The following is a 13,598-nucleotide window of genomic DNA, read 5'->3' on the forward strand; positions in this document are numbered from 1 at the left end:
CACTCCTACCAATACCTCAAACTGAATTTGTCCAAAACAGAATGCCTCATCTTTCCACTCAAATCCTGTCTTGCCCCAACTTTCCCATCACTATAAAAAACATCACAATCTTCCCTGTCCCACAATCCCTTAACCTTGGTATCATCCTCAACTCATCTCTCTCTTTTAGTCTACATATTCAAACTGTCTCTAAATCTTGTCAGTTCTACCTATACAATATCTCTAGAGTCTACCCTTTCCTCTCCATCCAAAATGTTACCACTCTGATCCAAGCGCTTATCCCACTTTGGCGACTGTGTCAACCTCCTCACTCACTGACTTCTCTGCCTCCTGCCTCTCCTCACTCCAGTCCATATTTTAGTTTGCTGTCCAAATAATTTTCTTAAAAAAAGTTGTCAATGTTTCCTCACTTCTCAAAAGCCTCCAATGGTTGCATCAAACTGCAGACAGTACAGCCTCTAGACTGTAAGTTCGTTGTGGGCAGGGAATATGTCTGCTACTCTATTGTATTCTCCCAAACAGTACAGTGTTCTGCACATAGTAAGCACTCAGCATTGATTGATTGATTGATTGATCAAACAACCTCATTACCATTAGCTTTAAGGTATTCAATCAGCTCCCCCCCCCTCCTACCTTACCTCTGTAATCTCCTGCAACAACCCAACCTGCACACTTTGCTCCTCTAAAGCCAACCCACTCATAGTACTTTGATCTTATTTCCCCTTCATATCTGAAAGACCATCACTCTCCCCACCTTCAAAATCCTCCTAAGATCACATCTCCTCCAAGAGGCCGTCCCCAACTAAGTCTATATTTCCCTTATTCCCTCTCTCTTCTGTGTCACCTATGCACTTGATAGTTTCCTTATTCTCAGCCCTGCAGCACTTGTGTACATATCCTTTGACCTTGGGATTTCCCCTGTTTATAATTTATTTCCATGTCCGTATCTCACCCTAGACTATAGAGTGTAGGCAGGGATCCTGTCTGCCAACTCTTCTAAATTGTACTCTCTTAAGCACTTGGTACAATGTTGTTTACCCAATAAGCACACAATAAATACAACTGAATATCTGACTAATGGATTACATTGAAAGTTCTCTGTAAATAAATTGTCAGGTCTTTGTGGTTTTTAATTCCACCATGCAGGAACATAGTAGTAGCAGAGAAGACTATAGCATTCTGGATCTATAGATTGTTTTCTAAGGAGCTCATCCTATTTCTGAGAGCATGAGGGCAGGCAGTATCATCTCCTTTCCGTAGATGAGGAAACTAAGTAAATGGACAAGCTTAAGATGTCTCAGCCAGATAGTGGCAGTTAGTAACTGGGGTTAAAGATATCTCAATTTGTGGTCCAGTTCTCTTTCCTTTTCCCAGTTTGTGAACTGTTTTGTATCTTAAAGATTATGAGACTAGAGTGGAATTAAACTCTGAATTGCAATTGTCATTTAACTGTTTAATACATTGATCTTGCATGCAATACTTTCCCAACATTTCATAAGCATGAGGTAAAATACTTTTTCCACTGTCAAAAGACCATCCACCATTCAAGAAAACTTGCTTGAAATTTATCAGTATCCTCTTTTTTTCTTGCAGCTAGTAGTGTACAGGATGTGTGCAATTAGTGTTCCTGTTTTCTTTGAGAAGATTTCCCCAAGTGAAAGTAGAATTGGCTTTTTTTCCCCTTCAGAAAAGGGCTAATTTTCTAAGACTCAGCTGGGGGCAGTCATTTGGTTGGCTGTGCTCCATGTGAGAAGCAGCATGGTGTAGTGGATAGAGCATGAGCCTGGGAGGCAGAAGGTCATGGGTTCTAATCCTAGCTCCACTACTCATCTGCTGTGTGACCCTAGGCAAGTCACTTCACTTTTCTGTGCCTCAGTTACCTCATCTGTAAAAAATGGCAATTGAGTGTGGGACAGGGACTGTGTCCAACCTGATTAATTTGTATATACTCCAGTGCTTGAACAGTACTTGGGACATAGTAAGCGCTTAACAAGTACCATAATTATTATTATTATCCTTGCACCCAAGGCCCTGGAAGCAAACCTAAACATCATTGGTATTAGACAGTGGTTCAACCAGCTCAGTAGTGTGCCTCTGACCAGGAGCAATCAGATGTTTAGTAGAACCATAGATTTACCTTCTTTGTTACCCATTTTGGACCACTTGTCAATGAATTTTTCCAAACCGTGATTGAACCTGCTGATATTTTTTTATAATCTGCACAACTTCCTGCAGTAATGAATTCCGTATGCTTATCGTATGCAACATGAAGAAGGGGTTCCCTTTGCTTTGAACTCCAGACTGTAAGCCCATTACGGGCTGGAAGTGTGTCTACTAATTCTATTGTTTTGTGGTCTACCAAGTGCTTAGAACAGTGCTCTGAACATAGTAAGCACTTAGTAAATACTATTGATTGACTGACTGAACACCATCAGTCAACCCATGGCCGATGTAGCAGTAATGGTATCAACGAGTTATATTTATTGAACGCTTAATGTGTGTAGAGCACTGAAGTAAGCACTTCAGAGAGTACAATATAACAGAGTTGGTAGACACAAGTGCTTACATTATGCAGATCTCTCTGCAGTTTTAAAGACTGGAGAAAGCTAGAGAGATGTCTTCAGATTTGATTCCTGGCCCACAGGGGACTTGTGATCGAAAAGAGGGTAACCAGATTACAGATACTAAATTTTGGTTGGAATTTTCCTCCACAGAAATTCCATGTTTTCCTTTTTAACCACTAAAAAGGATGTTATGCTCCTCCAGCCCCTTGTATATTGTGGTATTCCCCATGCCTCTGCACCCATTATAATAACAATAATAATGGCATTTATTAAGCACTTACTATGTGCAAAGCACTGTTCTAAGCACTGGGGAGGTTACAAGGTGATCAGGTTGTCCCGTGGCTCACAGTCTTAACCCCCATTTTACAGATGAGGTAACTGAGCCACAGAGAAGTGAAGTGACTTGCCCAAAGTCACACAGCTGACAATTGGCGGAGTCGGGATTTGAACCTGTAACCTCTGACTCCAAAGCCCAGGCTCTTTCCACTGAGCCACGCTGCTTCTCTAATGCTAGTTCCTACCGGGTCCTGTAGAGTCCTATGGGGTCTATAACTGTAGGTCTATGGAAAGAACACAGCTGAGGGAATTGGGAGCCCTTGATTCTAGTCCCTGTTCTAATTGTTGGGGCTTTGCCAACTGTAGTGAAGATTTCTGATCCAAGAACCACCTAAACAGGCTCAGCCAGAATCCTGAAAAATAACTGACTCCTGTGGACACTGAAGGTTAAAGTGGCTGATACAAAGGCACAGTATCAGCACTCTGGGTTCAAACCCCAGCTCCACCAATTGTCAGCTATGTGACTTTGGGCAAGTCACTTAACTTCTCTGTGCCTCAGTTACCTCATCTGTAAAATGGGGATGAAGACTGTGAGCCCCACATGGGACAATCTGATCACTTTGTATCCTCCCCAGTGCTTAGAACAGTGCTTTGCACATAAGTGCTTAACAAATGCCATCATTATTATTATTATTATTATTACTGTGGTCACTTCGTATAGAGACCGGGTTCTGCCCATAAAAAATTTCACCAGCACTATGCAGTTGTGCTGCACTCCTGCCTGCCTCATTGCATTCTGTGCCCTGGTGGGAACATGACTGGTGAGAGAGTGCAAGTGATGATCTGCCTCCATCGCTATAGTCAACCTCCACCCAGATTCTTGGTCTGGAAGTCTCAGAACGAAGGCTGGTCCACTGTTCCCAACAGGAGACTCCATCATATCCTGGCAGCTTTCTATCTCATTGCTCTTCTTTCCTCCCCTCTATCTCAGGGATTCCAGTTCTGCCAAGATCCTCCCTAACTGCCAAACATTCCAATTTGCCCGTTTCATTTTTGAGTCTCCTAGCATTTGGGCGGAAGCATTTTCTCTTTTTGGCTTTGTGATTTTGCCAGTTTCCACATCTGCCGGCGTTTTTGTTTGAGCAATCTAATCTGCCCTCCTCGTTTTCATGCAATGTCCATTTGCTTTCCCTCTGACTCCTACAGTGCTTCCTTGATCTGGAGCCACCTTCCTCCCTGGAGTTTTGTCAAGTCTGTTCTCCTGGCCTTTCCACATCCCCTAGTCTTTAGCTAAAACCTGCTGTCACCTTGTTAGTTTTTTGTTCAAGTCCCTAAATTCACACAGAGTCAGGCCCTCCACCTGTTCTCTAGGGAATTCCCAGCCCTAAAGTGTCTCCTCTCTATGCCATTTACTTTTCCAGGCAGTGAGCAGTTGAAGAGTAGTTAGGACAGTTGTAAAGTGTTTACAGTGTGCAGGGCACCAGGCTAAGTGCTGAGGAGAGAGCTGAGCCATAGTGGAGTCACAATCTAGCTAGGACCCCTGGGCAGAGTGAAGGGAAAAAATGAACACCCAGGAAAACAAGTAAATTCAACAAACACTATGATAAAGGCTTTTGCCATGCACTACCACATTACACTTGCAAAATTATAAATGTCAAAATCTACCTAAAAATGGCTTGGGCAATTTAAAACCAAAATGACATAAGGACTGCTGTCGATGCGACTTGCCTTTCTCCCATAAAAACAGTCTAATTTATGGGAGAAAAACCAAGCCCTGTATTTCTTGTGCCTCGGATTTTCCACAGACCTGTCTGCATGTCCCTGGCTCCCTCGTGATTTGTATTCCCAGTTTCTTCACATTACTGCAAACACCAAATAATAATGATAATAATTGTAGCATTTGTTTATTGCAATTCTCTGGCTGCAGCCAGAGGCATTTACAGCACCTGAAAGCCGCTTCTCCTCCAGGGTAGGAAGCTGCATCTGTCCCAAATCAGAACTTGTATTTTCCCTCTTCTTCAGGGTGGGCCAAGTTGGGGTAGTCTTTGGGTGTGACAAATAAGGGCAGAAAATGTAGCAGACCAAAAGAGGTCTGGGTTTTTTGTCCTTCAACTCCTTCCTCTCTCCATGAGGGTTGGTTTGGGAAAGCAGCATTCTATGTCTCTCAACTGGAATCAGTCACTCCCTACCCAAGGCATGTGGGTGAGAGAAGGTGGCTTAGGGAAAGGATTGAAGGAACACAGTGGTGGAGATCATTTCCTCCAGGAAATAAACCTCTTCTGAATCCCTGGTTTCCCGACTGTATTTTTTAAAGATGGGCAGAGTTCTTACTTTCTGGAAGATGCAAATGAGCAGTGTATGCAAATAAATAGGAATGGAAAAATCCAATGCCTAGAGAAGGCTTCAGCCAGAGCTGAAGCCTGCAGAATCCACTCCCAAGGATGCAGACCCACTGAGTTTATGTTTTGCTTTTGGAGAGGGTGTTAATAGTCGAAGACCGTGTGATTCATGGGATTAAGGAAAAAAGAAATATTGACAAAGCGAGAGGTGCAAAAGTTAAGTCTGCCCAGAGGCTTGCATTTTTAAAATATTCATCTTTTCTCCCCATGTTACAGATCTCGTCTTGCTGATTTTTTCACTAACTGCCAGCCTGAATCACGGTCCGTCAGTAGCTGCCTGAAGGAAAACTATGCCGACTGCCTTCTTGCCTACTCTGGGCTTATTGGTAAGGTCTGGGGATGAAGGGAATGCCCTTTGGCACACAAATCCCTCTGAGCCCCAATGCCATGAATTGTTCTGAGGCACTTTATAAACCCTAAATGCAATTTAATGAAGTTTTTAATGAGGGCCTTCCTAAAGACTTGAAAGAGAAGGATTACAGGGAATAGTAAATTTCATATTTATTGAGCTCCCACTTCAATCAGTTGCTAGTATTTATTGAGCACTTGCTCTGTTAATGAGCACTGTGCTGAGCACTAAGTACTCACATGGTGGAATGCATGATGCTAATCACTTTGGAAGCAGCATGACCTATGGATAAAGCACGGGACTGGGAGCCAGAGGACATAAATTATAATCCCAGCTCTGCCACTTGTGGGCTGTATGACCTTGGGCAAGTCACAAGTCACCTTCTCTGTGCCTCAGTTTCCTCAACTGCAAAACTGGGACTTAATACCAGTTCTTCCTCCTACTTAGACCTTGAGCCTCATGTGGGATAGGGACTGTATCTAGCCTGGTTAACTTGTATCTACCCCAGTGTTTGACACATAGTAAGTGCTTAATAGGTACCATAAAAAATACAAAAAAAAAGTGGCACATTCCTTGCCCTTAAAGAGCCTTACCCTCTGACATGGGAGACAGGCTAAAAATGGTTACCGACAGAATAGTATAGACAAACAATTGAATGCACAATTGGGAGAAACAAAAGGAGCAAGTTGGTGAACAGAGCAGTTAGGTGGGCAAGTTGGTTGAAAGCCTTTAAGGCATTTGTGAGAATGGGAGAAGGTTTAAGGCAGACATTAAATGGACAAAACAGTGGGCTGTCAAATCAGTGGTATCTATTGAGGGCTTACAGTGTGCAGAAAGCTCAGCAGTGTGGCTTAGTGGAAAGAGCACGGGCTTGGGAGTCAGAGGTCATGGATTCTAATCCCAGCTCCGCTACTTGTCAGCTGTGTGACTTTGGGCAAGTCACTTAACTTCTCTATGCCTCAGTTACTTCATCTGTTAAATGGGAATGAAGCCTGTGAACCCCACGTAGGACAACCTGATTACCTTGTATCTACCCCAGCGCTTAGAACAGTGCATGGCACCTAGTAAGTGCTTAACAAATACCATTATTATTACCATTATTATTATTATTAACCTAAATACTTGGGAGAGTACAGTAGAGTTGGTGGAGGCAATCCCTGTCCTCGGGAGTTTTCAGTTTAAAAAAAAATAATAGTACTTGTTAAGTGCTTACTATGTTCCATGCACTGTTCTAAGCACTAGATTAGACTCTAAACGTCTTGTAGGCAAGGAACATGTCTACCAACTCTCTTATATTGCACTCTCCCAAGCACTAAGTACAGTGCTCTGCACACAGTAAGTGTTAATAAATACCACTGACTGATAGATTTGGAGGCAGCAGTTAAAGTAAACTACAGATAGGGAAATGACAGTACAGTATTGTCTTAGAGTTCCTTCATCGTGAAAAAAACTGGTATGATGAATCGATAAGCTGAAAAGTGCAGAGGAAATAAGCTCATATTGTAGTAGAATTGAACCATCAGGTGTGCTCAATGAAATGATATATAAGGAAAGGGACTAGCCATCTCATGTCTCAAAAATGTCCTGTTAGAAGAGTTGGTCTCTACTACCTATAGCTAATCTGGAGTTAATATTTGGGTGAGCTATATATTCCTAGTTCTTATGTTTTGTCTCATTATTATTATTGTAGTATTTGTTAAGCACTTACTGTGTTCTGGGCACTGTACTAAGCACGGAGGTAGATAGAGGATAATCAGATTAGACACAGTCCAGGTCCCACATGGGGCTCACAGTCTTAGCCCCCATTTTAAAGATGAGGGAACTGAGGCACAGAGAAGTGAAGTGACTTGCCCAAGACCTCACAGACAAGTGGCAGAGCCGGGATTATAACCCACGACCTTCTGACTCCCAGGCCCGTGCTCTATCCACTATTCATTGTGAGCCCCAACTGGGACAGGGTCGGTGACCAACCTGATTATCTTGTATCCACTTCAGTATTTACTACAGTATACAGTATTTAGTACAGTTTACTGTTACATTGTACTCTCCGAAGCCCTTAATATAGTGCTCTGCATATATTAAGTGCTCATTGAAAGTAATAATAATAATGGCATTTATTAAGCACTTACTATGTGCAAAGCACTGTTCTAAGCACTGGGAGGCTACAAGGTGATCAGGTTGTCCCACAGGTTGTCACAGTCCTGTTCCCCGTTTTCCAGATGAGGTAACTGAGGCACAGAGAAGTGAAGTGACTTGCCCAATGTCACACAGCTGACAAGTGGCGGAGCTGGGATTTGAACCCATGACCTCTGACTCCAAAGCCTGTACACTTTCCACTGAGCCATGCTGCTTCTCTAGAAGTGTACTCATAGAAACACCATTCTCCCTCTGTCATGAGCCAAGAGAAAAGGAGAATATTTTCAGAGTAAAGGTAAAGGATGGGGGAGAGGAAAAGAAGGGGAGAGACGTGGTGGCAAGTCAGAGGTAATGTTTGGTAGGAAGAGAAGATTGCAGGATGCTCTTTGGATTTCAGTATTACTGTAATTGGCATCTTAGACAACAAAGTGAAGGCTAGAAAGGAAAGGAAATCATAGTTGTCAGGAGGATAATAGGATGTAATTGGCCCATTACAGTGCATGTTTTGAGCAGGTATTGGGTGGGCATTGATTGAGCTGGTCACCTACCCATGCTAGCCAATGCCAAGTCCAAGCATTTTCTTCCTTTTGAACCATTGAAGATACTGTGAAGACAATCCAGAAATAAAAATTTTCAAGTGTTTTCATGGAACTCATTGCCACAGCTTATGATTTTTTCCAGATAGGCATAACTACCTCTGTAAATTGGGGGAAGGAGTAAACAATCAACAAACAAGGGAGGAAGCAGTAGAGTAAATGGCTAGGATGAGAAAAGGTAATTGTTGGGGGGAGAAGCTGGAGAAAGCACTTTCTTTCTGGTCTCTAGGAAAAAAATTGTTGATGAGTCTTATTCCTATTCCTTCCTATCGACAGATAGGACTGGTAATTCTGGAGCTATGTTTTATTGGAAAAAAAATATTATAACTCTGCATTTTATTCTTTCGGGGGCATAAGTTTCTTCAAGAAACTCTTCATGATTCCAGGTTTCTCTTTGGCAGTCTAGCCCTCTATTTAGTGGTCAAAATATTTTTCCATTTCTAACCACAAAACAAAATGTTTTAGGTTACGCTGTTTATTTAGGCTATACCCAGTACTGAAGTGGCAACATTATCAACAACAGTGATCTATATTAGCGTCACTTATCTTTGTTTACAATAGCACCTGGTTGGAAACTTAAATATGTTGAGTTCTGCAGTTCTTGTTTTTCTAAGTTCTACTATAGGAACTTAAAACACCTGGTTCCCCTACTTCTCCCTGACATAAGTGGTTCAAGTCATAAGAAAGGAAAGACCTTTACAGATATTTTTGCATATTGGTTGACAGTTTTCAAGTTGTAGTAATTGGAGTACATTGGTCAGATGCAGAAATTAATTTGCACCCAGCAAGCACTTAAAAAATACCACTCATCAGTTGGGGATATTTTAAGGCCAGGGGACCTTTTAAAGCCTCTAGACTGTGATCTCATTGTGGGTAGGGCATGTGTCTGTTTATGGTTATATTATACTCTCCCAAGCACTTAGTACAGTGCTTTGCACACAGTAAGCATTCAGTTAATACCTGGGAAAAAACTAGTTAGTGGCATGATAGTCTTTGTCCGATCAGTCAGTTAATAAATGTGATTGAAAAGAAAGAAAGTTTTCTTTGAATGCAGAGACTGCATGCCTTATATTCCTTTTGTATGGTCCCTAAGCACCCAGTAGAATGCTCTGAGCATAACAGGGCCCAATTCAGCACTCCACCCACTTGGTACTCAACAAATACTTCTGTGGCTGTTGATATTTTTTTTTTTTTTTAGAAAAAACTCAGAATTTGCACTGCTTATTTTCTCCTCCAAAAGAACAGATGTTGGCCCTAGGAAGTGTTTATCTACTCTTAAGTTTTAATGAGCTTGAGCAATAAGCACTCATTTTTTTACGTCGTCTCTTCCACTTTATAAATATCAGTTTTATTAACATGTCCTTTTTCCAAGGTCTAAAAATTCAAAAAAATAGCATTCAACTGATTGGTCAGCATTAAAACAAAAATAATTTGGTTTCTGTTTTCTTATACAAGGTGCAAAAAAATGATCCCTTTGAGGATCTATCATACTGTCCTCGCTCTACTAAGAGACTCACACTTCTATGCCTTTTAAAGCAATGCTGCAGGTGTGAAATGTGCTGATTTTTGTTTTGCACTGGTGTGCTATTGGCCACCCTCTAATTCGCTGGGTTTATGAAACCTGGGAAAAAACTAGTTAGTGGCACAAAGGTCTTAGTCCAGTCAGTCAGTCAGCTGTCTTTATTGAGTGCTTTCTGTGTGCAGAGTACTGTACTAAGTGCTTGGGAGAATACTATATAACAGTATAACAGACAGAGCTTGCTATTGGCTGTAATTCCCTATTTAGTATTGGTTTCTCATGGCAATGTTATCATATTCTCTGCTGGGCCACCAACCCCTGTGAAGAGTATTTTGGTATTTAAGGGAAAAATTTATATTAATGTAAATAAGAGGTTCATTGCTGGATCACATCTCTTTCAATTGACACAAATTTACCACATAGTAAGCCCCAAAGAGAGGAGAATTATTTCAGCATTTTCTGCTGCACTGATTCTTTTTTTAACCTCAGCTGAACCTTGAACTTGAACCTCAACTGTGCAAAATCAATCAATCAATCAATCGTATTTATTGAGCGCTTACTATGTGCAGAGCACTGTACTAAGCGCTTGGGAAGTACAAATTGGCAACACATAGAGACAGTCCCTACCCAACAGTGGGCTCACAGTCTAAAAGGGGGAGACAGAGAACAGAACCAAACATACCAACAAAATAAAATAAATAGGATAGAAATGTACAAGTAAAATAAATAAATAAATAAATAAATAAATAAATAGAGTAATAAATATGTACAACCATATATAATATATACAGGTGCTGTGGGGAAGGGAAGGAGGTAAGATGGGGGGATGGAGAGGGGGACGAGGGGGAGAGGAAGGAAGGGGCTCAGTCTGGGAAGGCCTCCTGGAGGAGGTGAGCTCTCAGCAGGGCCTTGAAGGGAGGAAGAGAGCTAGCTTGGCGGAGGGGCAGAGGGAGGGCATTCCAGGCCCGGGGGATGACGTGGGCCGGGGGTCGACGGCGGGAGAGGCGAGAACAAGGTACAGTGAGGAGATTAGCGGTGGAGGAGCGGAGGTTGCGGGCTGGGCAGTAGAAGGAGAGAAGGGAGGTGAGGTAGGAGGGGGCGAGGTGATGGACAGCCTTGAAGCCCAGGGTGAGGAGTTTCTGCCTGATGCGCAGATTGATTGGTAGCCACTGGAGATTTTTGAGGAGGGGAGTAATATGCCCAGAGCGTTTCTGGACAAAGATAATCCGGGCAGCAGCATGAAGTATGGATTGAAGTGGAGAGAGACACGAGGATGGGAGATCAGAGAGAAGGCTGGTGCAGTAGTCCAGACGGGATAGGATGAGAGCTTGAATGAGCAGGGTAGCAGTTTGGATGGAGAGGAAAGGGCGGATCTTGGCAATGTTGCGGAGCTGAGACCGGCAGGTTTTGGTGACAGCTTGGATGTGAGGGGTGAATGAGAGAGCGGAGTCGAGGATGACACCAAGGTTGCGGGCTTGTGAGACGGGAAGGATGGTAGTGCCGTCAACAGAGAATGTTCAATACTCATCATAGATTTTGTACTACCAGTAAGGGCCATCAGAAGTTTGGCAACATCTCCTTAAAAAAGCATTCCCACTCCCCAAAGGAAATGGGGTTGAAATTATTAGAAATACAAACAATTTCATGTCTTTTTATGAAAATTAATTAATTTTTAAAGAAAATTCAAGACATAAGCTCTTGTAGTCCATGTTTTTTCTCCAGTTAACTTTAGAATCCTTAACGCTTTAATTAAAAAAAACCTCAAAAACAAACTGGAACTCAGAGAATTGCAACACCCATTTCACAGTAAATGTCTGAATTAGTTTTTGTTTCCAGTTAAATGAAAAATAAAGGCTATGCTCACCTTAATTTACTACTTAGAATACACAGGGGTTGCTGTTACTCATCATGGAATTATCCTCATTTGTTTCTTAGGATGACTGTAAGCTGCTTGTGAGCAGGAATCATGTCTACCAACTCTGTATGTATTTTCACAAGCACTTAGTACAGTGCCCTGTGCACTGTTAGCTCTAACTAAATACCAGTGCTTGACTGATGATGTGCAATCCCATTGTTACCGCAATAACCTGTCTTTGCCCATTAGGTACTGTCATGACGCCCAACTACATAGACTCCAACAGCCTGAGTGTGGCTCCATGGTGTGATTGTAACAACAGTGGCAATGATTTAGAAGAATGCCTGAAATTTCTGAATTTCTTCAAGGACAATACATGCCTTAGTGAGTAAAACATTTAATTCAGCTTGCTCCTCTATGCTTAGTTATTTTTTTTCTAACAAGAGCACACCTCTAAGGAACCTCTGTTTCTGTTGGTGCTTAGGATAATTCAGCAGAGGACAGGGAGTGTTGTGAGGAGTACAAAATCTACCTGATCACATGATGAATTGTTCTCTGCAAAGCCTGAGTTTAGGAGGCTGGAGAGGGCAGCCCGAAAGATTTAGGCACATAATGTTGGAGGGAGGGGAATATGTGTCCATTCACAGATCAAATTTTGATCTTGGCATCTAGAAGTCTGCCTGTTCCAAAGGATCTTAAAACCTGGGTGGAATATCCAGTTTGAGGAACGCAGATGAATTAGATGGATTAAGCTTCAAAAGGCTTTCATATAACAAATGGAATTTTAACATCAGTGTTTTCCTGGATGCTCTATGTTGGCTCACAGATAAATCCAAAATCCTTTCCTAGGCTGAAGTGCTGAGAGTGAATTCACTGAGCATATCACTTTAGGACTTCAACAGCTGTGTGAATCCTTATTTGGGAACATTTTATGCATTTCAGGCATGTCTATGGTCTGACTTTGAAAAGGTCTCCCCCAGGGGATGGAGCAGTTATAGGATTGATGTGCAGTGCCTCAGGAGAGGTCACTAGCCAGACAAGGATTCACACATTACTGCTGTAGTTTTTACTCTCGGTTTGCCAGACTATCCCCAGTCATATTGAAACTATTTCAATATCACACATAAACATTACAAGATTGAAGTGCTAGTGACCTTTTGTAGGTCTGGACAACTTTGTGTCCAGATTGTGTGTCAGGAACACAGCTTGACAATGTTTTTCAAGCATGATCTCATGTCTAGGAATCAAGATCAAATCTAGTTCCAGTACTGACCACCTCTAAACACTGACTTTCCCTATGACTTCATGCTCCAGTTCCTCAGGGATATTTTGAACAGACATTGGGTCTTAGAGACTTTTGTGAACAGGGTGAGCAGAAATTTTGAGATACCCCTCTTAAGATGAATAGTATTTTTATTTCTATATTATTTTGTTCACATATGCTACTTACCCTGAGGGGAGATGCCCTGAATTTCTGCTCACCCTCAAATTTAGACAGTGGGCATTAAAAAAAATGTGAAACGTTTTACTTAAGAAGTGATGGTGGCCAGTCTTTCTACCTTCCCTTTAGAATAACGTGACTGTCCACATTTTAAAATGGAGTGCTTACATCAGGTTACAGGGTGCCTCGGATTCATTTTAGTGCTTCCAATTTGGACATCTGGTTATTGCCTTTGGATGCTAACCTCAGTGGGAAAATTGGACCCATTCACATGAGAAATCTGGGGGGTGGATCCAGCAATGTCCTCTGGGGATTGTCTTAGGTCTGGTTCCGTGCAGAACCCTTATCGGTGACCTAGGTAAAAGAAGCAAGAGACTTCTCATTAAATGTGCAGATGACATTAAATTGATGGAGGCTCTCCACACATTGAAGACTGGTGACAAATGTTAAGTCTCCTGGGTAA

The 13,598-nt window shown here is 42.1% G+C and overlaps 1 protein-coding gene across 4 annotated transcripts in view; it reads left to right on the forward strand.

The window, feature by feature from the left end:
• The window catches only part of GFRA1 (GDNF family receptor alpha 1), a 236,171-nt gene that overhangs the window by 180,065 nt on the left and 42,508 nt on the right, over positions 1 to 13,598 (forward strand). For all 4 annotated transcript variants that reach the window (XM_038758440.1, XM_038758442.1, XM_038758441.1 and 1 more), the window contains 2 exons: positions 5,456 to 5,565; positions 11,944 to 12,078. In XM_038758440.1, coding sequence (XP_038614368.1) covers positions 5,456 to 5,565; positions 11,944 to 12,078 — 245 coding nt within the window. The remainder of the gene's footprint in view (positions 1 to 5,455; positions 5,566 to 11,943; positions 12,079 to 13,598) is intronic.

This window comes from Tachyglossus aculeatus, chromosome 16 (assembly GCF_015852505.1).
Source record: "Tachyglossus aculeatus isolate mTacAcu1 chromosome 16, mTacAcu1.pri, whole genome shotgun sequence".
Taxonomy (NCBI): Eukaryota; Metazoa; Chordata; class Mammalia; order Monotremata; family Tachyglossidae; genus Tachyglossus; species Tachyglossus aculeatus.